The sequence below is a fragment of the Alternaria hordeiaustralica genome, assembly GCF_023758085.1.
Source record: "Alternaria hordeiaustralica strain BMP 2776 chromosome Unknown scaffold_9, whole genome shotgun sequence".
Classification (NCBI taxonomy): Eukaryota; Fungi; Ascomycota; class Dothideomycetes; order Pleosporales; family Pleosporaceae; genus Alternaria; species Alternaria hordeiaustralica.
In genome coordinates, this window is record NW_026056781.1 from 1065948 (window position 1) to 1092601 (window position 26654).

At 51.7% G+C, this 26654-nt stretch overlaps 9 protein-coding genes across 9 annotated transcripts; 4 read left to right on the top strand and 5 right to left on the bottom strand.

Moving 5' to 3' along the window:
* Positions 1–801: 801 nt before the first annotated feature.
* Positions 802–1492, top strand: J4E84_005602 (uncharacterized protein; the record flags this gene model as incomplete). The annotated part of the gene is made up of 3 exons (XM_049388198.1): positions 802–972; positions 1019–1350; positions 1402–1492. The coding sequence occupies 3 exons, from the start codon at positions 802–804 to the stop codon at positions 1490–1492; spliced, it is 594 nt and encodes a 197-aa protein (XP_049244438.1).
* Positions 1493–4255: 2763 nt separating this feature from the next.
* J4E84_005603 (uncharacterized protein) lies at positions 4256–5691 on the top strand (the record flags this gene model as incomplete). The annotated part of the gene is made up of 2 exons (XM_049388199.1): positions 4256–4430; positions 4481–5691. 2 exons carry the CDS (start codon positions 4256–4258, stop codon positions 5689–5691), a joined length of 1386 nt encoding a protein of 461 aa, XP_049244439.1.
* Positions 5692–6410: 719 nt separating this feature from the next.
* J4E84_005604 (uncharacterized protein) lies at positions 6411–7757 on the bottom strand (the record flags this gene model as incomplete). Its single annotated transcript, XM_049388200.1, has 1 exon — positions 6411–7757. The coding sequence occupies one exon, from the start codon at positions 7755–7757 to the stop codon at positions 6411–6413; it is 1347 nt and encodes a 448-aa protein (XP_049244440.1).
* Positions 7758–8229: 472 nt separating this feature from the next.
* Positions 8230–9512, bottom strand: J4E84_005605 (uncharacterized protein; the record flags this gene model as incomplete). Its single annotated transcript, XM_049388201.1, has 3 exons — positions 8230–8858; positions 8910–9348; positions 9414–9512. The coding sequence occupies 3 exons, from the start codon at positions 9510–9512 to the stop codon at positions 8230–8232; spliced, it is 1167 nt and encodes a 388-aa protein (XP_049244441.1).
* An 815-nt stretch (positions 9513–10327) lies between these two features.
* Positions 10328–11668, bottom strand: J4E84_005606 (uncharacterized protein; the record flags this gene model as incomplete). The annotated part of the gene is made up of 1 exon (XM_049388202.1): positions 10328–11668. One exon carries the CDS (start codon positions 11666–11668, stop codon positions 10328–10330), a length of 1341 nt encoding a protein of 446 aa, XP_049244442.1.
* A 4376-nt stretch (positions 11669–16044) lies between these two features.
* On the bottom strand, positions 16045–16620 carry J4E84_005607 (uncharacterized protein; the record flags this gene model as incomplete). Its single annotated transcript, XM_049388203.1, has 1 exon — positions 16045–16620. The coding sequence occupies one exon, from the start codon at positions 16618–16620 to the stop codon at positions 16045–16047; it is 576 nt and encodes a 191-aa protein (XP_049244443.1).
* Positions 16621–17082: 462 nt separating this feature from the next.
* Positions 17083–17817, top strand: J4E84_005608 (uncharacterized protein; the record flags this gene model as incomplete). The annotated part of the gene is made up of 1 exon (XM_049388204.1): positions 17083–17817. One exon carries the CDS (start codon positions 17083–17085, stop codon positions 17815–17817), a length of 735 nt encoding a protein of 244 aa, XP_049244444.1.
* Positions 17818–18195: 378 nt separating this feature from the next.
* Positions 18196–19972, bottom strand: J4E84_005609 (uncharacterized protein; the record flags this gene model as incomplete). The annotated part of the gene is made up of 4 exons (XM_049388205.1): positions 18196–18758; positions 18813–19096; positions 19146–19603; positions 19658–19972. The coding sequence occupies 4 exons, from the start codon at positions 19970–19972 to the stop codon at positions 18196–18198; spliced, it is 1620 nt and encodes a 539-aa protein (XP_049244445.1).
* Positions 19973–22602: 2630 nt separating this feature from the next.
* On the top strand, positions 22603–24790 carry J4E84_005610 (uncharacterized protein; the record flags this gene model as incomplete). The annotated part of the gene is made up of 2 exons (XM_049388206.1): positions 22603–22922; positions 22969–24790. 2 exons carry the CDS (start codon positions 22603–22605, stop codon positions 24788–24790), a joined length of 2142 nt encoding a protein of 713 aa, XP_049244446.1.
* Between the last annotated feature and the right edge of the window lie 1864 nt (positions 24791–26654).

Here is a 26654-nt window from a genome sequence, read left to right on the forward strand (position 1 = left end):
TTGACGCATATCGTCGCGTTGTCCTCTCATCAGCGTACGCGTTTCTTCAGCAACGCCATCACCAAAGCACAGAACCATTCCTCCAACATTGTTTCCACCTTGCTCGCATCTGATTGAGCCTCAACACTTTCCCAGCATAGCTCCCGCGCGCGAGGTAGGGCGGGAGGTCGATGTGGGACCGCGGAAGCTTGAACAACACCCGCAACAGCACCTCTCACCCAGTCGATCTAGACGTCAAACTGTGGCTCCACATGCTTCAGGTACCGCGCAGATTCTACACACCTGAATGGCTTCCCCAGACTTGACGTTTAGGCTCGTCATGCTGTAAGCGCCTACGTGCATCAGTGCGGCAGCTCGGGCCATTTTATGAGATACCGCCGCTTCGCGCTCTCATTGGCTCCTCCAGCGACTACTCGAGATGCCATGAAACGACTGTGGTCCAGACACACCATGAGCAAGAATAGCAGCAATCTTGACTATGCCCTTTGCGATCTGTTGTTGAGATCGCAACCAACTCTTCGTTGTATAAGATGTGCTGGACGCAACGTCGAAGTAACTCATCACACACATCATCAACCAGCTCATCACAACTCACTTCCTTTTCGTCTTTTTTTCTCTGTTTCCTTATTTCCTTGTTTCCTATCTGGGTCTCATTCATTATTCACTTTCTACGAAATCACTCTCTCTTCTGCTGTGCAGACCGCTATCCATTCCTTGCTGATTTAATCGCCTCGTCTGTCTTCTTCGACATCGCATCCTCAGCCACATCCATTTTACAGCAACCAACTTCAATCCGCCAATATGCCTGTCCCCAGCTACAACGCCATGCCTTTGAGCAAGATGTTCCTTGGCGCCCGCGTCCTCCAGGCTATCTGCATGATCTTGGTCATCGGTATCTGCTCCAACTTCATCCAGATGATTGTCACAACCGGTGTTGAGCCACCCAAAGAGTTCGTCGGCACTCTGAGCGTGGTATGTACTTTCCTCGACCATCACTGAATACTTCTAACATCATTAGACCTGCATCGCTGCTCTCTACATCATGGTCAGCGTAGGCTACTACTGGTCGCAAGCCAACCTTGGCCTCCTTGTCATGACCGGTGTCGATTCTCTCCTTCTCATTGCCTTCATCGTCTGCGCAGTCACTCTCGGAAAGCCCATGTCGTTCCTTAACTGCTACGTGATTGGCAAGTCATCCGCAGAGATCGATGCCCAGTACGCCAACGCCTTCGTTACCGCTACAGTGGAGAACCTCAACAAGTCCACTTCCAGCTTGGGCCACTGGGCCGGTGTCACACGCAGCAACTGCTTCCAGGCCAAGACTGTCTGGGGTATGGCTATCGCTCTCTGGTAAGTTCTCATGCAACAAACTGTACCTGATACTCTGCTAACACGACTCAGCGTACTCTTCACCGTCTCATGCGCACTTCTCCCTACTCTCTGGTACAAGAACAACATGAAGAAGCCCGCCAAGACCGTCGAGGACGCCTAAACGCGAGGAACCCCCACTATCGAATATGTCGAGCCAACGCGACGACTCAGCAAAAAAGGAATGACCTGTCAAGAGCGCTCTCTGCCAGTCTTCCAACCCCTCTATCACACCTATACTCATGTCTTTCCTTATCTTTTTGTCAAAACTATAAAAATAGTCTGCATTGCGAGGGAGTTTGGAGTTGTCTTATCTTGTTTCTGTCTTCTTCTTCAGACATTGAATGTCTATAATCCTAATGGATAGTTTCGGGCCTAGTTGCCCGTATCAAATCAATTACATTGAGCCTTATGTATCACATGCTTATCTTTGCTTAACGTGCTATCCTACTCAGTCATTTCTGGCGCTGTTGCTTCCATCACTGACAGTTTAGTCGGTTACTCATCGCTGTCGTCATGTAACACGCATTTCTTTGTTCGATTTACGCACTGTTGCCAACGTCCTACATCACTGCCGTCCGCACGCTCCACCTTTTGGCAGTGCTTGATCATGTGGTTCCAAGAAGCAAGGACTACTCTGTGGGTTTGGTAGCGCTCCTCAGTAAGATCTCCTGAGTAGACGCCACCTTGCGGCAAATCGCACCTGCGCTTAATGCCCACAATCTTGCAATCGACTACCCCAGCGATGCGAGGTCCGTGGAAAGCTCAAGCACGAGAAAGCCAGCTTGAACTCCAGGCCAGTGCTTCGATGTAACACTCGACTCATCGATATCTCCAGCTGTTATGATGGACTCAGATATGACACGCAAAGCTCTATGGAGTCATTCGTATACATCATCGCTTTCGAAAGTATAAAAGCTAGAGGATGAGCGCTCTTTTCTTCTTCCCCTACCAACAAGCTGTCAAACCCTTGAAGTTGTATCAGTACATTTTGTTCTCACCTACGCCTTCAAAGACAAGAACAAACTGCTGCCGAACAAACGAGCGAAAAGCCCGAATTTCTCGTCAAGACCAAGATCCACGATCTGAAACATATCCCACAATGTGTATCGGCAATTACCACGTCTGCAACAACTTTCAGCCAGTGTCTGGAAGCTCCCGAAAGCTTTGCTTCAATCCAACCGAACCCCGTTCGTTCCACCCGACGGAGCCATGTTGGTCTTCGAAAAACAGATTCAACAATCACAGTCGCAATTACGTTCCAGATGGCTGGGAGTATAATAATTATGGTCTTTGCGATGATAAACAGAGGGAGTTCGGTGAGCCGGAGCCGGAATTCTTTAAATTCTATGGCACACCTCGACCTACAGGGCGACTTTGCCCTGACTGTCAAGCGGAAGCCGACGCAGCGGCGTCCAAGAAGAATGGAGGAGTGAAGAAGGAAGAAGATGAGGATGGCGATCAGAAGGGTGGTTGGGGTGAATCTGCGGCTGCACCGAGTGGTATCGCACTCAAGTGATAATGATATGGAGGTCGAATTGGAAGCCTACGGGAGAGCTACAGCGGTGTTACACTCATTACAAGGTATTGGTCGCATGGTCGGCTTAGACGATCATGCTTATTTATATAATCTAAGGTTTCTTTCGAACATATTCTACTTTCCCTGTCTGCTGAGCCAAGTTCTAGCCACCTAGAAAGTCATCTTGTTGTACTGATGTTTGGGAGGGCCAACAGTGTCAAAAGACGAAATCGATGAATGTGGGACGTAACTTGGAACGCAACGTACGCTGGAGAACGAGAACGGAGCTTATTATGTTAATTTATGACATACCTAGGTAAGGTCAAATGAGCCAACAACTTCACTGATGTCATAGCATACAGTGTATGTCTTTCCTACCCACCATTTGAATGGGCAGCAGGTCTTCGACAGCGGTATTGCGGTGATTGAAGGTCATTCAAAATATCCGGTGGGTCCGAGAGTTGTACCCAGGTAATCCTGGACATGCCAGTCTGACAGGTCTTCATGTCAGACCAAACCCAGTGCATCTTGAAAGCATAATCCTAGTAGCCCCAAGGAACATAGGAACGACAGCCAAGTATATACCATGGGCATCTAGACTTGTCCGACGGAGATGCATACTTCCACCCCTTGCAAACCGATAGAAATCTCTGCAATCGCATTCGTTCTCGCAAGTTTCGAAATTACTGCATCGGGAAACGCCCGCAGGAGGCGTCCATCGTGTATCGGCGTTCAGCGAACAGGCGGAGGTGGTAAAAAGGAAAATTTGATGCCATCCCATCTGCACGGTTACCAAAGCTCCCTGTCCGCGGCTGACTCGCGCGTTCATTGGCTGTCGCAAGCAGCAAGCTTCACCAACGAGCTGCAAAACATCGCGACTGCACGACGTGCGCGAACGTGAACAATGACCGTAAGATCCAATGTAGATCGCCCGAATGAGCGCATAGCCTCTGAAATGGCTCACACGTGGTGTGTATACTGCGTAATGGAATCCTAAAAGCCGAGCATTTGGTGATCACGCGCGAACCAGCGCGTCGGATTGTCAGCGCCTTCATGCACCCGGCTGCAGGCCAGTTAGTCCCCGCTTTACGCCATTCGACGCCGTGCTTGTGTATATAGAACCCTGATTCCCATCTTTTCCAGTGCCACGGGAGATTCAACCGCGGACTTTGAGATCGTGGTTCTTGTTGAGGTAGTTTGGTTGGCCAATTGCTTCTCTGAGGGACCTGAGCTTCGTCGGTACGACGTCATCCCCGGATAATCTTTGAACGCGAGCCGAGAATCTCAAGACTGTTACTTTTTGCGATATTCTTGAGACGACTTATTCACATTTTATTTTTCTGGAAAAGGGGGAGATATTAGCCCAGCATGTCGCTCACGCAACGAGTGACATCGATGGAGGAGCATGAGCCGTGGAGTAGAGAGGCGAGCCCGGACTCCAGGCACCGGAAGATGAGCTTCAACCCAGTCGGCACCTGGACCGAACAAACAGGCGAAGAGCCAACCATAGGCGCATTTGAAGTACCTAGGTGGAAAAGGCTGCGTATGTATCCCGGAACACAGCATGGGTGTACACAAGCTAACATCGCGTAGTCCAGGTCTTCTTCGCCGTTATCTACTGCCTCTTCGCCGCCGGTGTCGTCTTCGGTTACGCCGCGATAAAACCCGTACTCCTCGAGGAAGGCGTCTACAGAGACTACTGCACAAAAGAAGAGCTAGATCAAGATGTACACGTCTGCTACGAACAGGAGCTCCGGCTCAACCTCATGTTTACGATCGCCGCCGTATCCACGAACGTCGTCGCGCTTCCCGTCGGTACCATCCTCGATCGCTTCGGACCTCGCGTATGCGGAATAACTGGTGCGATATCTATAACGATTGGCGCATTGCTTTTCGCATTCGCGAAGGAATTGGCTTTCGACGCGTTTATCCCTGGATACTTGTTCATGGCGCTGGGTGGACCATTTATCTTCATCTCGTCGTTCCAGCTCAGCAACACGTTTCCGCAATACTCTGGACTCATCTTGGCGCTTTTGACTGGAGCTTTCGATACCTCAAGCGCGATCTTCTTGATATACCGACTCATCTACCAAGGCACTAATGGCAACTTTTCGATCAAAAAGTTCTTCCTTATCTACCTTATCGTCCCGGCTTTCATCCTCGCAGTTCAGATCCTCTTCATGCCATCGGTATCGTACAAGACAGTTGGTGAGCTAGTCACTAGCGCGGAGGAAGAGCAGGTCATCCACGACTCAGACGACGAGATTGAAGACGCAGCAACTGTTCGGAGCCTTCAGGATGCGCGACGAGCGCATCGCGACAGCATCGTTAGCGAAATTACGTCTTTGCTTGGCACGAAAGATGGTCAGAAGCAGGCGCAAGAGGAAGATAAGAAGAAGAACATTTCAGGTGTATGGGGTGCGCTACACGGTCGCACCGCCAGCCAGCAGATTCGCACTCCCTGGTTCATCCTCATTACGCTGTTCACTGTGCTGCAGATGACGCGTATCAACTACTTCGTTGCCACAATTCGGACGCAATACACGTATCTTTTCCATGACTACGAGAAGGCGGTCGAGATCAACAACTTCTTCGATGTCGCGCTTCCGGTCGGTGGTGTTTTGTCTGTACCGTTCATCGGTCTGCTTCTGGACAACACAAGCACTACTTTTACGATGGCGCTGCTCGTCACTGTTGCTACCACAATTGGTGTGCTAGGCGTGATTCCGGAGACATGGGCTGCATACGCCAACATCGTTCTGTTCGTGCTTTACCGACCTTTGTACTACACTGCAGTCTCGTAAGTCACCTTCCGAAAACACCCAGATCCCTCACTAACATCATCAGCGACTACTCCGCCAAAGTCTTCGGTTTCGCCACTTTCGGAAAAGTGTACGGCCTCATTATCTGTCTCGCCGGTGTCCTCAACTTCTCGCAATCTGCTCTCGACGCCGCCACACACAAGACCTTTAAGAACGACCCTGTACCCATCAACGTCATCTTGCTTAGCTTGGCGCTGCTCGTGGGTCTAGCCCTCGTGGCGTTTGTGTGGCGAAAGAGCCGTAGGATCCAAAGGGAGAACATTGAAGAGGAGGCTGAGGAAGCAAGAGAGTCGCTTATGCCAGCTGCCAGTGGAAGTCAAGGAGCGAATGGCTATGGGTCGATGAATGGAAGTGGGACTGTCAGTCCTAGTGAAGATAACAGGGGAAGACGACTGTGAGTATGAAGTTCGCGACTCGGCTGCAGAGCAGTGTGCTTAGCGCAGGGATATGGGGGATGTTTGCCTTGGTTCGCATTGGGAGTTCAGCATGGCGAGGCGTTTGGTGGCGTTTTCAAAATGATAGTAACTGAGGAGGTCATGGATGCGTTGGCTCAAAGGTGTCTGTTTGGTCAAAAAGTGGTTCCAAGATGATAGATATTTTGGACCTACATTTTGACTACACAAACACCTTTGAGAACCTAAACAAATCATGGGAACGCTTGCATGACGAAAGACCCAATAACTACAGTTCTCTTTGCTATATCAGCCGCTTTGCGCTATCCCACGTGCGTCACACTCGGCTTCGTACGCAGCCAATTGCTCCATCTTCTTTTCAGCAATTAGACTCATCTCCTTTTCCAAGTCCCCGCTAAGCTTCTCATCTCCCGGTTCATGAAGGGCACTCCAGTATATCACGTCAGCACTCCAGCCTTTCCTGATTCCGTAGTTGAACCAAAACCTCTTTGACGTCCAAGAGTCTCGCATACGACTAGTCAGAGAGAACGCTTCTCTCCCATGACTTGCATTTTTCTTCGCCTCAGCCTTCGCCATGGCTCGGAGGAACTGTTCTAAGCGTGGTACGTATAACTCTTCAAAGTCCTCCATGGCGAATTTCTCAAGCATGAGGCCAGGACTGACCATGGCGAGCCACCATGGTGGGTCGTGAGCGAATTGAGCAGGCATGGTATTAACATACTCAAAATACAGAACCGCTACGATCTTCAGTGATCCTTCCTCGTACCTAGCGAGCATGTTCTTGGGACGGAAGTCATGGCAATACGGTATGAATGGGCCGTTGTCGGCTTCTGATGGCGGATGAAATCGCTCGATCAGCTGTTTGAACTTGTGGCGTGCAATAAAGCATCTCTCTGCATCCTGACGACTGTGTGCAAGGTTCCGCTGTACTTGGAGATGGACCAAATTCTCGTCTGCACGGTAATGAAGGAAGGCTTGGGTGTTGGTGAACGCGACTTTAGGAAACTGATCTACCGGGTAGTCTGTAACGACAGAAGCTAGGCTGTTCATGTTTGTAGTTAGAGGACGGTCAGTCACCGTCCACGCTCCCGACGTATCCTTGTTGACAGGTCCAATGGCCGAAAAGTGCAGTCGCGAAATCTGGAGCATGTAGTCGGCTATCTGCTCATATACAAGATCGACTTCTGCTTCTTTGTGATCGTCTTGAAGCTGCTGCAAGAGTTCTGACAGCTCTGTGCCCTCAATATAATCCATGATGATATATGGACTAAGCTGAGAGGGACTTTCCTTAGCCGTTCCCCAGTCACGTATCTTGGGGACAGGTATGGCAGTCTTTTCGGTCAGATACTCTAGAAACCGAACTTCATTCCTGACCTTTTCCTCGAGAAACTTGGCAGCAGTTATTCCTCGCTTCGGGAAACGAATGATGACGACGTCTTCTTCGCCGAATCTTATGACAAGATTGACATTGTATGAACCTTGAAGATATCGGACGAATTCTCCCGGAACATTGGCCCTCAGCTTCTGACCTACAAAAGTGACAATCTCTTCGTTCGCGGCCTTTACTTTAGCAGCCCAAGCCTCGAGCTCAGCATTCCCAGCCTCTTCCGCGATTTTGTCAAATTCGGTCTTCATTGAGATCGACAATTATGTGCGCGGTGTGTGTCTGCGATATCAAGGTACGCAATTTGAAAGGCAGCTATACGTAGAATGTAAGGGTTGAGGGTAATGCGAGGGTTTGAGTGTAGGGGAGGCAGCGGTTTCGTATCGATGGCTGGTGTCAACAAGCGCTAGCCTGATTTCAGTCTAGTGTTGTCACGTCAGGATGTCGCGTCACGGCGTGGCAGTCGCCAGCCATTGCGAACACCTACCATCCTCACATCTCACGACGAAGATTATGCGCCCCAACCCTAATATTCTTCCAATGAAATTCGAAGCCTTCTGGGGCTTCTACATCATCAATTATCGCGAGCGCTGTCGGTCGGCGTGACGGGTTACAGCAAGTCTTTGGCATTATTTGCTACATTGAACGACCAACACATTCCATGCCGTTCTAATACGACCAAGAAAGCATACAACATTCTTTCTCTCTCCGGAACCTGCGGCCCTACTTCCACATGCTAGCAACGGTGGCCGCGCTCGAGCACCCCTTCGGCACGGTATACACGCGGTTAGCACCTGACTCGTAGGTCACGGTACCACTGCTCTCGACCTTGATGAATTTGTATTCGAAGCTGACACCGGCCGGAAGATTGATTTTTGTCGACCAAAGCGGGTTTGCGGTGGTGTATTGGCTCGCAGATAGCGCAGGCGCAGACGCTGCGTTCCAGCCACCGAGCTGGGCAATCGAACCAACGATCTTGACAGTCTGACCGAACGATGTCGTGGTCTTTGAGTTGAACGTCACAGCTACTGTGGAGACAGGCGATGCGCAGCCAGTAGGTGCCGCCGTCGAGGTTGAAGTCGCCTTCGTTGAAGACGCGGGAGCCTTGCTCGAAGCTGGTGGGGTTGAGCCGCCCGAGCCACTGCCAGTAATCTTGATGTCTGCGCAAGTCAGGTAAACCTGCGGTGTTTGGAACGAGTTCCACTTGAACGACAGCAGCGTGTGGTTGCTTGAGTAGTTGGGGATCTTGATCTTCGAGCTGACTGTGTATCCGCCTGCGATGCTGGTGTAGCACGAATTGAGTGGTGCGTTGTCGACGCTCCTGCATTTTGAGCCATCATTGAAGCCACCACCTACTTAGCGTCAGTACTGCGTTACTATCCCGAACATTGAGAAATACTCACATGTGAACCAGTCATTCCTCCAGCAAGGCTGACCCTCTTGACAGTCAGAGTTGTAACCGCACGTCTGCCCAGCAACATCAGTGCACTTCAGCTCACCAGCCTCGAAGCAGTCTTCAGCAGCCTGCTTCTCGGCTTCCGTAGGAAGGTAACCCGGTGTCAGAAGTTTGTCGACGAGAGCCTGATTCTGGCAGATGCGGTAGCTGAACATGCCACCATGGTCACCATTGGCATCAAGGCACCATTGTACATCGACGACATCACCGGACTTGTAGGTGATGACGGGTTGCGAACCCCAGCGAGGACCGGGCTGATTGTAATCGACGGACACGCGGGCATTGTATCCGCAAGGACCGGAGCGACCCACCGCTGCGGCGTCAAGGTTAGGCCATGCTGTAACAGGTTCGAGGATGGTACATTCCGGGCATGTATCAGCGCCAGACTGTAACGTGTTAATGACGGGACGGGGTATACCTCTGATGTCCCCAGCTGGACGCCATAACTTACCTGAGCATTCAGACCAGTCCTGCTCATGGGAGAAGAGAGATAGCCATGTGCATTTGCACTGGCCACAAGAGCGAGAAGAGATGCAATCTTGGAGAACATGGTCGATAGATCTTTCGTCTCGAAAGCTCTTGGGGAGAAAAGAAGTAGTAGAGATCGACACTTGAGCGATTGACTGACCTAGTGAAGGGCATCTGGAAGTTCATCTTTCCTGGCTATATACATGTTTCTCATCCAACATCGCATGATCAGCGGATCTTCGATGGCTTCCGTGGACGCGACGATCTCTTGTTCTCGGTTGTAGGTAGTCTCCCAGCATGCACATAGTTTCGGCTTCTATCGAACTTCATTGGTTTGAAGTCGGCATGTAGGTACCCTGGAGTGCTTGACTGACCACATGGACAGGCCCCAAGAAAAACAACGAAGTCCGCTTAATTGCTTCCACGAGTTTCGCGAGCCGCAAAGCATTAGCACGTCCGGCTCATACCCATGTAGCCCCCAAGTACCGTACCCCAGATTCGTGGAACATTACCCCGTTAGCTGCATCCACCTGCTCCGGGCACCAACTACCATAGTGCGTCCGTCTTTTACACAAACTATTACTGAACAATGTAAAGCGCTTCGGTCGTTTGCCGAATCCATCGTAGTCCTCCATATCGTCGACGTCGTCATTGGCTCGCTGTCGGGATGACAGGAAACATGCTAACCTACCTAGGTAGTTACGATAACTAGTGTAACAGAATGATCATGGGGACTTCAGAACGCTTCTCGGCCCGCACCTTAAATTTAAACAGCACGTTTGATGGAAGCTGGGATGCGGGGAATCGAATTCCAGACGATGAGACTGACGAAGAGCCGAGTTGTATCGGCTGCATCAAACTTGGTATCGTGAAGCACCCCGGTATACTCTTTGCATCTCAGATTCCACGTGCCTTACATTCAGCCTTATATGCATCCAGTTGGTCCATTTTCATCTCCACAAACGCCTCCATCTCGTCCTTCAGATCATCATCCAGGATCTCATCACCCGGCTTATGTAGCGCAGCCCAATAGACAGCATCAATGCTCCAGCTATCTTGCATCGCGGCATTGAACCAGAATCTGTTGGAAGTCCACGAATCGCGCATGCGAGTGGACAGTGGTACTATAGTTCCACCCATCTCCTTCTCTTTCTTCTCCATCACCTGCAAAAACTGTCCGATGTGAGGCTCAAGTCTGTCTTTAAGGGCACCAAAATGGAAGTCATTGTCGATCCACGTGGTTGGTCGCAAGATAGTAAGCCACCAAGGTGGGTCATGGGCGAATTGCGCGGGCAGCGCGTTACAGAATTCGAAGTCCAGTACGGCTTTGACGTTTAGATCGTCATCCACGAGCATGTTCGATGGACGAAGGTCCCAGCAGTATAGCTTGAAAGGACTGGTTTCGGTGTCTGTGGACAGGTATTGGTCGATACATTGTTTGAGGCGATGACGGGCGATGAAACATCGCCTAGCGTCTTCGCGGTTCTCTACAGCGTTTCTTTGGGTGTGAAGATGAGCTATGTGTTGATCGGCGAGCTGCTCAAAATAGGCCTTTGGAGATGAGATGTTTGTAGTAGGGAAGTATTCGGTTGGATAGTTCAGGATGTTCCTTGCCAAGATGTTCATGTTATCAGTCACAGGTCGCTCGCTAGCAACCCACTGATCTGAGCTGCTCCCTCTCAAAGCACCGGCAGCACCAAAATCCAGCTGATGTATTTGCAACATAAAGTCACATATTTGGCTGTAGGCATGAAGAACTCTTGGGTTGCCCAAGTCTCTCCAGAGTTCCATCTCGACACCGTCATCGGTCTTTGTGGGTCGTCGTAACTCGTTGATCAATGGTATGCCTTCAACATACTCCATTATAATATACGGGCCAAGCTGTGACGGGCTATCGCTAGTCAGACCCCAGTTGTATACTTTCGGTAGCGGGATCGTGGTTCTGCGTAGTAAGTCCATGACTTGGACTTCGTTTCGAACTTTCTCATCTAAGAAACGTGCAGCAGTTGTCCCTGGCTGTGGAAAGCGTATCAGATATGTAGGCTTTGTGTTGAGCTTGATGACTAGGCAGACGTTGTAGGACCCTTCAAGGTAGCCACCGAACTCTCCAGCGACACAACTTCCCACTCGCTTGATGACGAAGTCAACAATCTCTTTCTGCGCTGCGTCAAGTCTGTTCTTCCACGTCTCATGTATCAGCTCTTCATCTTGCTGGGCTAGTTCGTCGTACAACATCATATTTGCGGATGGGGTAGTTGCAAATAAGGCGAGAAAGATATGGCTTTGACATATGCTTGTGTAAATGGTGTTGTAGCTTGGGCTTTAAATAGGGTAGGAGTCTGTACAGAAGTCCGAGACCTTAGATCGGGCCGACTCAGACACGTCCAAAAGCTTATCTTCTCCAGACATAGCGTACTCCTAGATCATGCAACATTGCGGCACGGTAGACGCTACTGGCATTACAGTCACATCCTGACGCAACATGGAGTCACCAGACTTCTCCATCAGCGTCGGTAACTTGTTAATATCACTTCAAAATAGCCATTACTTGGCTTGAAAATTGCACTGTATCGTTCGCATCGGGTAAAAAGAAAAACACTTCGTCAAAAACAATAGAACAAGAGATAATTTGATCACACGGTAACGACATACTTTAAATCGAAGAGGCTAAGTGAGATAAACGGTCATAACCGTTATGCAGGGCTCACGATCCAGCTCGCTGACTGAATGACAGGAGAAGCCAACCCGGAGAAGTCTTACCGGCGCAGTCTCTGATCAATCCTCACTGGGCTACTCGATGTTTGAGCATTTTAGAGTTATCCAACAACGAAAGACAAGTCATAGCTAGCTATTGTTGGTACTCAAGCTTACAATCATTGCAGCGAGTACCCGGGCCATGATGAGGGGGTAGACTGCCGCACTGTCACCACGCTGTCATGTCCAACACTTTCCCGCTCCGAGAGTAACGCTGAAGTGGCCACAGACACGCCAATGGCTCAGACATGCTGTGTCGATTACCAAAAGCTCAAGTCTAACGCCTGAACGCTCGGTTACGTACAGATTTTAGCGCTCAGGACGTCTCTTAGCGAAACCCCGGGTCGATTTGAGGTAATATAATGCACAATGAAGTAAAGCAGCACTTGACTGTCGGTAAGCGTATAGACTGGGACTATAACCTGCCTATGCGCCGATGAGAAGCTGAATCGTTAGATTGTGAAGCAGAGAATGCCTCGACGGTGACTTGATGAGCGAATTCCCTGTGGTGCGCAGAATAAATGACAATTATTACCAATCTTGGAGGGTAGACGCACGGTCGCTGTGAGTATTGGGGTGCGAGCCATGTGTTACTGTCTGACACTCTTGTTACCATACCGCAGTGCACTGATGGTCGAAAAAGAAAGACTCAGAAAAAGATCTATCAGTCATACAGCATGACTGTAAAGATATCAAAGTTGTATAAAGCCTTCCCTGTCACTCCTTTCTTGGGAAAAATCCATCAAGAACCGAAAGTACATTGCTATCCCTACAAAGCTACTTCAAAACTACGTCCATCAAGATTAACAAACCTCAAGAAACCACCATGACCGACAGTGGCGGAGACCTCAAGATACCGAGAGATGTCGATTTAGGAATGATGGAGGCCGCAGCAGAAAATACCGAGAAGAAGAGAGCAAGGCTCAAGAAAGAGCGAGAGATGCGAGAATTAGCTGAAAAAGCCGGGAAGGACTCTCAAAATCGCCGAGGAGGTGGTCAGGGCGACAGCTCTTCCCAGGGTGGTGCTTCAACTCAGGCGACCTCTTCCTCTTAGCACGCCATAACCCACGCTTTAACCTACAATCTCTGCGTATGTATCATCCCAGTTCTTCGCCTCAAATCTTCAGCTGCACGGAATTCCACTAACGCGAGATGCAGGACTTACACCAAGTATCCAACATACCAGTATGGGGCAACGAGAACGAAGGCTGAAGGATTACGGCACTCGGATCCGCTGGCGGATCCTTTCTTTTAATGGTTGCTGGATGCTTCTTGAGCATGGCACCAGTCACTTTTCTTGGCTTGTAATATACAATAGTAACACACTCCTTTGAAAAATCAATATCCTATATGTACCTCAGCATCTTGCACTGTCGAATGGCATAAATAGCTGGTCAGTCACAGTATGACGGCTCTAGATCCAGGTACCAGGACTCACATAAAAGATTCAACATATCAATGTGAAGCAACGAGAACGAAGGTTGAAGGACTAAAGCGGATGGGCCGCTGGCGGTTCGATTCCTTTGATGGTTGCAATCCATCCTGGAGTTCTGCTTCCATGTACAGTTGTGGCATTTAGCACATGTACCTTCGACACACTCATTCAATAACGGAAATTTCATGAGCTCGAACCAGCGGCAATGTTTGTTTAGTGATTGCAGGACTACCATATTAATGGAAGGCTCAGTAGAGATTGCTTGGCATACGATTAGTTGAGACTCTCGTTACAAGACCCTCCATTTCCCGTTCTTTATCATCATTTCCTGGAAGCCTGTCAAGAGCCTCATCTGCTCTTTAGTGTTGTGTGTATGTGCCTTATGCTTCAGATGTATCGTCTCAAATCCCCTCGTGATCGCTATGCTTCTTACTTGACGACCATGCCGTCTCTTCTGAATGCCGTCTGGAGCGCGTGCTCTCAGTCGTCTTGAAGGGTGCCCGCTCTCTCGTTCAGAGAGTACCTTTTCCCGCTTCCATTTTGTATGGTCCTCCTTTTCAAAGAGGTGTCCCGGCTTCCCTTTCCGCGAAAGTGATGGGTGAATTTTCTGTAGCTGTGGCATGGAAGGACGAGAAGCTACTATTCGCGGAAAACCAACGGGTAGCCCCTTTCTCTTACACACCTGCCTTTTTGCTTGTTCACAAATTTTCAGAGGTTTGTCCATCAGAATCGCGAGAAGGAGAAGTGGTACTCGCACAACATAAACGTGTTCCAACCCCTCGACTGAGTTGAACTCAACACCATGTTCTTGTAACACTGTTTGTTCTGAAAGGCCCGTATTGTCGCAACATAGTCCCTGCCCTCTTGAGACAGCGTTCAGACTAAACATGAGTTTGGAGTAGTATAGATGCGCAGAATCGCAGGTGTCCAAGAAAGTGAAGCCTGGGGATACGGGGTTGTCTTGCGTTCCGAGATTTTGGAACAGCTTGAAGGGCTTGAAGGGCTTGATCGGCTCCGTGAGGATTACGCAGAACTCCAGACATGGTGATGAGCGAAAACAAGGCTGCGATTCAAGGAAATCTGCGGCCCCCAACTCGAGGGTTTGTACAACCAGTATGGCTGTGCAGATACATAGTGAACCCTCACATCTTTGCAATACTTCTGCTGCCAATTCAACTCTTGAGATGTGGTAATCGACTTCCAGGTTGCTGCCATTGCAGCTAGCTAGAGAAAGAAGTGAGTAAACACGATCGCGCGGATCCCAACACTGCTTCTTCCGATAGTGGTCCAATAGATGGACCAAAGACTTATCCTGGAACTGTTCCCGCCGAGTATGCGCATGGAGGAGCCGAGCAAAGTGGGGATATGATTCGTATCGTATGCTCACTGTGGCTAACATATGTTCCATGCTCTTGAGGTCGATAGATGCCGCGCCTATCCATATTGTCACTCGTTGGGCAAGCATCACTTCTTGCACGATCCATGCACGAGTCCAATACTTGTTGTGTAGGATGAATTCGGCAAAGTCGTGGCGATACAAGTAGGCGGCTCTGAACTTGCCAATGGTATCACCGCCGCCCCTCAAGAAAAGTGACACAAAGGGGAGGAGTTCCGGCGGCATTGAACCAGGCCACAATATGGTCTCTAAAGCATTTGTATAGATCATCCCCATTTGGCGAACCTGGTGATTGAGCTCGAGAACATTGGACTGGTCGATACACACGGCATCTATCCAGTATGGCCCGATATCAGCAGCAGTGGTACCAGATGCCACTCTTTCGCGTGCAGCACTCAGGAAAGCGAAGAGATTTTGACGGACTGAGAACGACTTGCCGTCCATCAGAATGTCATGCGACGGATCGGGATCGCCCCAACGGTAAGAGAGGCAGATATATGCGGCCTGAACATTGGCATGTGTAATGGAACACTGAACCCGGCCATCGTGCGACAGGGCGGGAAGGATGTGAACAAGTCGAATCGAGGGCTCAGAGTGGTCAAGAGGCTGATGTCTGAAGACGGCGTCGCACTCTGGTGCTGGTGTGAGGTGTATTGCAGTGCCCATACTGGCAAAGGACGACGGAATGGGCTGTGATCAGGCAGAAAGAGGATAGGAAGTGTTGCAAAAAAGAGCAGGCGCATCGTTGCAAGGGACGGACCACCAAGCAGGGGAGAGGGGCTATGCTGGCCAAAACCTGACCGGTGTCTACGAGGCTGAAGGTAGCCATGATAGGCTCTACGATCCCATGAGATCACTGCACAGACGTCAGCGATGCTTTGATTCGATATAACACAAACCGGCTTACAGCATATAGCGAGCGTTATCATGTATGCATGCGCAAGCTGGAATTGTCCATATTGCGACAGTTTCCCTTACTTCGCATAATGGTCTCAAGGGTGCGCATTTCTGTTGCACATGCATGTCCAATCAGCCTTCAAATTCCGGTCTACCACCCACATCCGTCTCATTCTCAACACCGTACGCATCTTCGAAGCTCGCCAGCTTGACTCCCCACATATCTCCAGCCTTTCCAGGTCGTCCATCATCAACATCGAGCTCATCTTCACCATCCCAGTTGCCGTCTCCAGGCCACCGGAAGGCTAAAACAGCGCCGTCCTTCAGCCCAGCCCCCTTAGGACATTGCTTGACATTCGCTGTGCCTGCTTTCGCTCCACCGTTGGCGCTCCCACTGGCTTTCGCTTTGCCTTTACCCTTGCCTCCCTCCTCTTCCTCTTCGCCAATGCTGTATTCCCACTCTCCTAACTCGAAGCCCTCGTTTGCGTCGTTGATGTTCACTGGCCGACCGAGCTGGATGTCTGACGCGGATGGAGGTAGTGGTATTGACTCGCCGGTTTCGGGGTTCTTGAAGTCGGTTTCTTGTAGAGCGTCGTAGAGGTATGTCTTGATCGTATCGAAGGTGTGTAGAGGGTCGACGTGTAGGATGACGGTAGTCTTGTGGGCCTTGAGACGAAGCGTCCAGGTCTGCGGTGAAGGTGTCGCCATCGTGATGTGGCGGTGGGGTAGGATAGGGTATAGTCGTTTGACGTGTATTATACGCGTTCGATGGGAATACCTAGGGATTTGCGGGTGACGGTCTAGTGTTCGAGAGAAAGGGACGCGTTGTTGCTAATTAATGGAGGGGATCGCGGGCTGGAAGGCGCGACTTGAACCCTTGCTAGAAATCTTGGCGAGTGAAGCTCACGAGCTTCCTCGACCTTTACCTCGCCAAATATCTATTACAGCCCATATACCACGAGATTCGTCTGCTTCCCGAATATCCCCAAGCGCATTCAATAACGTGTTCCAAGCGCATCAACTGCAAATTCAGCGCGCTTGGAAGTCTGACCAAATCGGACTCGAGGCATCTCCGCACCACCTCCGCACCCGTCGCAAACCTCACCCAACGATCACCTTCTCAGGGAGATCACGACTGAACATTGCGCCCAAGGGCACCACAATTCAACAATGGCGACAACTGCGTCCACGCCATCCACAATGCCGCCCCCAGAAATGCTCGCGACACCACCCCAACGGCCTACACAACCCCTCCCTTACGCACCCCGCCTAGGCATGCCCTTCGACCGACGCCTCCTCCTCACCACTTCGCTCTCCTTCCTCTCCGGCTTCACACTCGGCTCCCTCAACGCCGGTCACATGGCCTCCCTGCGCTTCCGCGCCGAAAACGCGCACCGGCTGCCCATCTCAAATCCCGGCTGGTACTTGTACCACAAGTCGAAGAACTACTACAAATGGCGCTATGGCATTGTCGAAGGACTAAGAAAAGGCGCATATATCGCAGCATGGTCGTCGGTCTTCTTCATCGTTGAAGAGAGTCTAGATGTGTTCCGCGGTACATGGAGCGCGGGACGTACAATGGAGGAGATGGAGGGTGTGGATGAATTGGATATGCGGAGGATCAATAAGGGGATAGCGGGGAGTAGGGATTTCATATCGAGTGGGCTGGCGGGCATGGTTACGGGTGGATTGTGGAGCGCGTGGCATCAATTTCCTGTTTCGACGGCTGCGAGAACGATTCGGTTGGGTCTGTTTGTTGGGGCTGGGTTTGGGCTGGGTCAGGACGGGTTAATATGGGCGAAGAACAAGTGGGGTGGTGATAAGCAGGAGGAGAGTTGGATATATAAGGGCGCAAGGAACAAGATGGTTGAGGAGGATGTCAAGAGTAGTTTGGAGAAGGAGTGAGACTTCTGGCTTAGGGGCGAATACGATGATGTTAGGGGATCATAAACACAGAGGCTGCGACGAGGGTCGATCCCAGTGCGCAGAAAAAGCGCGAAGCTCACATGGGCGGAAGCCATCGTGATGGGTAAGTCGCGGCACGACGAAGCGAAATGCTTCTCAAAAGATCCAAGTGCCCAGCGCCGAGGTGTTGTCAGTCAATCAATGACCGGAGAAGTTGGCACAGGGGATAGTAAATACTCTGTAAAGTAGCAACAATGAACTCATCCCTCAAATCCATCTCTCAACAGCCATTTTGATCTTGATTTGGATATCATTTGCACAGAGTACGTTCTATCGTTACAGTCATGCGCATCGTCTACTTTCTTTTCGTCCACCACCCTACTCCTTGTCAAAGCGCACAGCCGGCTGTTCCCGAATCCAGCTCAGATCCACCTTATGACCCAACAGCTCTCTGATATTCGAAACCCCATACTTCATCATCGTCGGCCTCTCCAGACTGAGTCCGAATCCGTAGACGCGCATATCCTTGGGCAGACCCATGGGCTCCAGCATCTCCGGCCTGAACATGCCACTGTTGCCAATCTCGATCCACTTGTCGAGACCGACGTGGAAGCCGAAGATCTCCATACTGGGCTCGGTGTAAGGGTTGAAAGCGGGTTTGAAGCGGAGATTTGTCAGGCCCATGTTGGCGAAGAAGTCTTCGAGGAAGCGCATGAGACCGCCTAGTGTGAGGCCGAAGTCTGCGATGACACCTTCGATCTGGTGGAACTCGGCGAGATGGGTTGCGTCGACGGTTTCGTTACGGAAGACGCGGTCGATGGAGAAGTAGCGGGCGGGGCGTGGGTCTTCGGCGAGACGGTGGAGAGCCCATGTTGAGACTGCGGTTGTGTGCGTGCGGAGGACAAGGCGGAGGGATTCATCCTCTTCCCATGGGTATCGGTCTGTACAATATTAGTATAGGTCCACATTGAACAGGGGATCTGGAAACCACGAACATCCTATCGAGCCAAAAGCGCCTTCTTGGTGGACCTTCTTGACGTCTTGCCAGTACTTCTCAAAGTCTCGGGGCTTCTTTTCCTTCTTCTCGCTCTCGGGTGTGGAGAAGAGACGTTTTGATCCAGCCTCCATGCGGTCCATCGTCGCTTCGTTCGCAGGGTCTAACCGCGGCTTGTCGGCTTTTGGTGGATAGGAAACGAAGAAGGTGTCCTGCATGTCTCGGGCGGGATGTTGCTGTGGTACGAAGAGCGCGTCGAAGTTCCAGAAACCAGTGTCGACGTAGCTAGAGAGTGTAAGTCGCATACGAGTGTGATATATGGGTCAATACGTACTGTCCTGTGGGCATCTCTACGAAGCCTTGTGAGAAGAAAATATTCCTGAACTCTTGCCTGACCTTGTTCAGGGGATGTAATGCGCCAGAATCTTGGTTTGCGCCGAGCGCAGCGAAGTTGTAGGGCTTGAAGTTTGCGGTCTTCCAGGCATCGTTCGTGAGTAGCTCCACAGTCAAGTCTGTGTGTTCTACTGGTATTTCCTTCGCGTACTTGGGCCCCTTTGTGATGGTGTATGTGATGACTTTCGTAACGGTGACGAGCTTCTTCTTCTTCAGCTGAGCGAGGAGTTTGGCGTCGTCGAGGGATTGGGTGTCTTTGATGCCTTGAAGGAGTTCGCGGTTGAGATCTTTCGGCTCTTCGGTCTGGAGAAGGATGATGTCGCTCCCGTCCTTCTTTATCCACTTGTTCTTAAAACCATTGCCCTGTCCTACACTCGCAATTTCCTTTCCGAAGACGTTCTATGCGTTGTATCAGTCGCTCATTCTCAATGTGGTCCATGATGGCATGCATACAGGTAGGTCTGCGATTGGGACTCTTTCCTTCTCCTTGACATACTGCCAGACCCTGAATTCGTGACTGCCATCCGCTACTATGCCTTCCGACTCTGGTGTGAGAATGACCTTTTCCGAGTCGAGAGATTTGTATTGGACCATCGAGCGACTCGCTAGCCTGTCCAGCGCAGCCTTGATTTCGGCTTGCGATATCGCGGGGAAGTCTTCATTGCTCTGGAGGGGCTCCTTGGTGTCTAAGAGATCGAGAATTTCTTGTGTGAGATTCTGGCCTTTAGTCTCGAGCGGTACGGGCACAGGACCCCTTGTTCCAGGCATTTTTGCGGTTGTGATAGAAAGTTAATTGCTACAATACTCCAGTCACGAACGTGGGGTTGCTGCGATGAGTCGAAAGTGGAAGGGTCGTCGGAGATTTGAAGGCCCGTTCGGAGTTCAGTGCCACTTGATTGGCTTGTCAGCGGCGCAGCCTCGCAGCATCTCCAGGCACTCACCTACCTGCAGAACCGAGCAATGCAGTTGACTGTGCTCTGCGCGACCGAATTTCTTCTTTTACAAATACGTCATTCTGGAAGTAGACGTCTGACCACTTCCACGGGCTGCTAGCCACCTATGAAGTCCCTCTTCAAGTGGGATAATTTGCGTCTTGCGATGACCGGACACAGGTTACTGACAGACCAGACACTACAGGTCCAAGTTCGCTTTCGATGCGCAAGTGAAATGGAGCGAGGTCAATCAGACGACACAGACAGGCTGACGGTTTCAAAGAGATCCCCAACATTGAGGTACACTAATAAAATCGACGATGACATGTTTGTCTTTTGCGGCTCGCGCCTTCAATAGCCCACGAGACACAGCAACTTGCTTCTTCGACTGTCCTCCAAGACAGCGCGCATCATCGATGCGGGTGTTAGGTCGACCTGCTTGGGCCTCTTTTCATCCTGCAACTACGCACTACATCTACATCAATCGCGTTACACTTGTATCGCCTGGACAGAAGCCTACAAGATTTCTTGGTCATGCTTATCCGCTATCGTGCATACAATAGTCCTATACGCCTTTTCGCAAGCCAAGAGGCGCTGCGTTCTGCTAGCACAACGCTGCAACTTGCTACAGTCCCCACTAGTTCTCATGATCAAAGCTCGATCCTGCAGAAAAGGCGCACGCGTAAAGGGCCACGCAAGTCCCAAGTTGCACTTGCACCTCAAACACGCAAGCAAGATCTGCGGTCGTTCTGCCAACTAGCGTGTTGTGCCCACACACCTGGAAGCTGCCACTCTTACCAGTCGACTACCGCGCCTGATACGCGATCAACATGCGATCGCTCTCGACGGTCGAACAAAACACCAAGAGCTAGATGTCGTAGAGCATTGGCCTCCGCTCGGTTCCAGAATCGCTTTGGGGAAGTGTTGTCAAAGCGGGCTAGTTGATCCCGAGACCAAGTGCAGACGGTAGCGTTGTGGTTGGTATCGCGGACGTGCGCACATGTTATCGAATGTTATCGAAACTGCATCGCGATGTCTGTACTATAGGCGGTATTGTTCGCCGCGGTTACCGGGAATCATCGACGAGCTGTCGTCTCAAGCTATACTCCCCAGGTTTTGGAGTTGGTGTCTCGAAAATACAGTTCGGCATGGTGCTTACGCGCCCGCGCTGTTGCTCCTGGAAACGAGGACCGGTCGGCGTGCTGATGATGTGCGCATGGAGAGGGTTACATCTCAGACGGGATCCACGCGGTTCAACGTCATCGGGTGGGATACCATGTGCTCCGGCGGAGTTGTGTCCTTGTTCTGCAGCAGCAGAGAGTATTGGAACTGTGGGGCCTGTCAGAGGGGCCGAGATGGCTCAACACCACTGACTGCAGGCGATGGACAGGTGACATGCAAATTGACAGCTTCAGCATATGAGGAGGCGATGCAACAATATTATATCAGCAGCTAACTGTCCAGGCGTCCCTGCCACTGCGCTCATCGCCTTGCTGAGCTGAGCCCACTTCGCGGTGGCTCGATGGGGAGGTATTTTTAGCCTAGACTGTTCCGCCCGCGCCGTTCGAAGAGGACGCGTATGCTGGTGTCGGATGCAAGCCTAGGGGCGATGGCCAAGCCAATCACACACGACGCCACCTTGTCGCTGCGAACGCCCAGGGGTCAGGGAACGGCGAATTTGAGCATCTCGCGATCGCATCATTCGCTCAGCTGCGTGTGTCGCGGCAGGGGAAGTGCAGAGTCGCATTATTGAGGACCCATCGCAGGACCCAGCCAAGTACGTCAAGAGTTGCAAGACGTCAAGAAAAAATAGAAGCTCCGCTCGACGTTGTTGAGGCGGGAGGGCAGGCCGTTGCATAGTGCGCTTTGCCATGGCTCATGCAGGGCCCGATAGAGTGAATTGATAGCTGGGCGCCATTTGATTTGGTGGCGGGCTGCGCTCGACGATAACGCAGAGGCTTCACGCCGTCGCTGCTGGGAGCTCAGCGAAGACGCGGAGGGGGCGGGATCGGCTGTGATGGGCAGTATCTGGAGAGTTCTGCACGTCTTGGAGTGGCACCGGTGCGTGGACTAGCCTATACAGTCCCGCCGTGGTGCTCCAGAAGTCGGTGGTTGACCCTTGTAAGTTAGCGCTACAGTAGACGGCAGGTGCGAGGCAGCGCTAGGCTGTCTGGGGCGAGCAACGAGGGAAAAAGGGTCGGTCGCTCCTGCTCAGCCCGCGCTCTCTCCCCAACGCCCAAGCCATCGCCAGAATCCTGCCTCCGTCTCCAGGACAGTCACTCGTTTCACTCTCCGCTGTCGTCCCAAGTGTCGTGCCTGCTTTGCTCTCGACCTCACTCGCGCGGCCGAGTTGACACCACGCACCTGCATCCCGACTTGCCGAGCGACCTCCTTTGCGTAGCCTCGCCGCAGATGCGATAGGCAACCCACACGCTGCACAGCACATCCGCACACACAATCTCGACAATGGCCTCGCGATTCAATCCCGGCAAGCTGTTCATCCGAACGCGCTTCAACTACGAAAAGGTGCCCGGCCAGGACAGCCAGGCCTCGTCACCGCTGCCGCTCTTCAGCAGCAAGTCATGGGGCAACAAGTACCGCCAGCCCGCCTGGGCCAACCGCCTCCAGCGCCCACGACTCTCGTTCGCGCGTCTCATCACTCTCGCCGTGACGATAGTGCTGCTGGCCTCGATGCTCGGCACGGGTATCTACAGGAGACACAGGTGGAACGCACAGCAACGGACAGGCGATGAGCGGAAACAGTACCACTGGGAACACTACCCTCGGTAAGCATCCAGTCATACCCTACCCTTTCGTACGCTAACTGGTCAGGTTAAATGGCTTCTTCAACGGCGTTCGCACGCTTGTTCCCTACGGCGACTGGGTGTCAGAGCAGGACTTTGTCAAGTACTCGCAAAGCCCTAACCCAGAAGACAACATCAAGCCCAAGTGGCCGCACATGTCCAAAGAGGACAAGGAGCCGCCGCTGGAGCTACAGCCTTTCGATCCGTACAAGTTTGACTCGCCCGAGTACCTGAAGGAGCACGACGAAGTGAAGACCTGCTACCTCGACGAGGAAGAGAAGATCGACCTCCCTGACATCTACGCTTACCCTGGCATTCCTCAAAACATGACTGCGCCCTTCTTTGGTTCATACGAGGAGATTGGCTTTGACGACAAGAAGTGTTTCGAGCGCTTCGGTCGTCTCGGCCCCTATGGCTACTCCTACTCCCGCGATGAGGGCGGCCTCGACATGGACGGCAAGTCTGAAAAGGGCGGTGCCGACAAGCTCTGGAGCTACGAGAAGAAGGTCGACTACCGCAAGGTCAACTGGGCGTCCGCCATGAAGCGATGCCGCGAGAAGAACGCCCACCGCTTCAAGAAGAACACCACCGAAGAGACTGCACCCGCCAAGAAGAAGGTGCCACGCCACGCCTACGTTCTCCGTACCTGGACCGGCTACAAGTACAGTGACTACCAGATCCTCACTCTGCGCGCCATGATCAACGAGCTCGCGCTGAAGTCCGGAGGCGAGTACGATGTGCACTTCCTCCTCCATGTCAAGGACGATAGCCTCCCTATCTGGTCCTCGGAAGAGATCTACCAAAAGGTCATCGAAGACAACCTCCCCAAAGAGTTCTGGGGCATGGCGACCCTCTGGTCCGAGCAGCAGATGCGCATGTACTACCCAGAGCCGTTCCCCAACAACGTCTACAACCACGCCAAGGCCCCAGTCCACTCTGTCTACCGCAGCGCCCACTTCGCAATGCAATGGTTCGCGCAAGCTCGCCCAGAGTACGACTTCTACTGGAACTGGGAGATGGATCTCCGTCTCAGCGGCCACTACTACGAGTTCCACAACAAGATTGGCGAGTGGGCCAAGAAGCAGCCTCGCAAAGGTCTGTGGGAGCGATCGTCTCGCTACTACATTCCTGAGCTCCACGGATCCTGGAAGAACTTCACCGAGATGGTTGAGGAGGAGCTCTACAACAGCGACGAGAAGCCTGTCTGGGGCCCACCCAAATTCGAAAACACTGGCATGCTTCCCAGCCCTCCCGAGACCGAGCCCCCGCACTCGTACTCGCAAGACAACTATGAGTGGGGTGTTGGCGAGGATGCCGACATCATCACATTCAACCCAATCTTCGATCCGGCCAAGACCAACTGGGTTTTCCGTGACGACGTTACAGGCTACGATCTCGAGCTCCCGGAACCCCCGCGGAGATGCGCTATTATTACTGTTTCGCGTCTGTCCAAACGCCTATTGGATCTTATGCATCGTGAGACATACCTCATGAAGCACCACATGTTCCCTGAAATGTGGCCTCCAACAGTCGCTTTCCACCACGGTCTGAAGGCCGTGTATGCTGCACACCCCGTGTACTTTGATCACAACTGGCCACTCGAAGCCCTCGATGGCACCTTCAACAAGCCCCCCAAGCCGACTGACAGCGTTTTCGGCTGGGGTGAGCACAACCAGCTCGGCAACAGCTTTTACTACAATGCTGGCTTCTCATCCGAGTGGTGGCGAAGGTGGCTCGGCTCTCGCGAGAATGACAAGGGTGGCCCACAAGAAGAGGAAGCCGGCACCGGCCGGTTATGCATGCGCAATACGCTCTTCCACCCCGTCAAATACGAAAAAGGATCTGAGTGACTTTCCACGCTTCGCAAATATACCCCTTTAATTGCTGGCTTTCTGGGTTTCCTTGTTTGTCGCTCTGTTTGCCGGCGCCGCAGACGTGCTTGTCGATAGATTCTCCTTCTCTCATTTTCTGACTTTCGCATATTCAGCGCTCACTCTCCCATTGTGGCGTTTCAACATCGGGCGGCGTATGAAGGCGTTTTTACTTATGAATGAACATACAGTTCTTAGCTTGTCTTTCCATTTCGTCTCTCCGGCATTGCGTACACGAGCACCGGATTGTCTTATTTTTCTCAATGTATACTTACTTCACACGAACAAAAGCGGTGGAAAGTGTAATTAGCCGTACTCAACGGCGTCCGTTCTTTCAGTGGGCTTGTTTGGATCTGAGCGATGGAACCCTATCAAATTGTTGGCAGGCTGGTCTGAGGTCGAGATTGTCTCTTCCTTGTCCAGCTTCACCAGGACGTTTGGAGGTGCCGCATGTGGATATGTGTAGATGACGGGAAACTTGTGCTTGGGTACTTATTCCTATGGTGTAAACCAACCCAGAGCTGGTCACTTGTTGTGGTTGTAGAACTATGAAATGCAATACAGATAATCACATAGTATGGTCCTCATCTCGTGAACTGCACTTGTGGGTAGTTACTCACCATTTACCCCGCATATACCTTGATATCTGAACATGTTGATCGACCGTGATGACGACGTAGTTGACTATAAGCTTCATGCCCTTATGCAGCTCTAAAGATCGTACATTAGCGTTACCATATCAAAACAATGTAGTCTTTCTCCTCTGGACCCGAGTTTCTTGGCGGACCGAAGCGCACTTTCGCCAGCTAATAGCGCGTCGGATCGTGCCTGCACATCATTGTGTGGTACAGCGGGGATGATCGACCTGGTTAATAGCGCTTGATAACACAATCAAGTTTTTGTACGAGGATCCTGTGCTATGCTACTGCCAGCGCCGAAAAGATGTGTTTGAATCAATGTCTCGTACGCCATCTCTAGCGAGAGGTGTGGTTACGATGCGGCATCGCACGTGCGGTCCCGCCCTAGAGGCCGCGTACTCTAGCCTGCCAGACTTCGTTTTCACGTGGCTGGCCCGCACTTGCACTCCCTTAGCCTCAGATAGCAACGACACCATACGACACAGGATGCAGCTTGAGTAGCCGCCTTTAGTAACAACGAAACTGTGAACGCGCAATCGGCTTGAACGAGCTCCACATTCACAGCAGCTGTGAATGACACGCTAGCCGATTAGGCTCAGAAAATCCATGCGGGCTAGAACAATGAGGCCGGCAGCGTGGGCGAGTGAGAGGTCTTGGCGCGTGCTTGATCGTCCTTGGCTCTGCGCGTCGGCCCATCATCGAATTCGGCTCCTGCGCTCGCCATGTAGAAACACGATAACGGGTTGTTGCGACCCTCTCTCCATCGTCTCGTCGGTAAACCTCGTTTGGCCCTTCTGCGATTGCGCTGTTATGCTTCACTTTGGCTACATGCATCTTTTCCCACTATAGCGTCATCGACATTGGATCGACAATACCCCGAACCGCGATAACGAGACGGTAGAACAATGCGCTTCATACCGACAAGGCCCCAGTCACGATGAGACTCCCTGTAGAACTTTGGGTTCTGCTCACGCACTTCCTACATCTCGGCACCACGCTCCCTCTCGAACGCCGCAGCACACCTTTCCGCTCATTCCGCGGCCTCACGCCCCTGGTCAACTCCTTTTCCAACGGCCATACCTACGCGCACGCGCCGACCAAATATTTTTACGAATCCACATTCAACAGCCACTACGATGGACGTTTCGCATCCTCCGAGGTGCCCTTCCAAGAACGTATATGGCATCTCAGGCTCATGTTGAAGG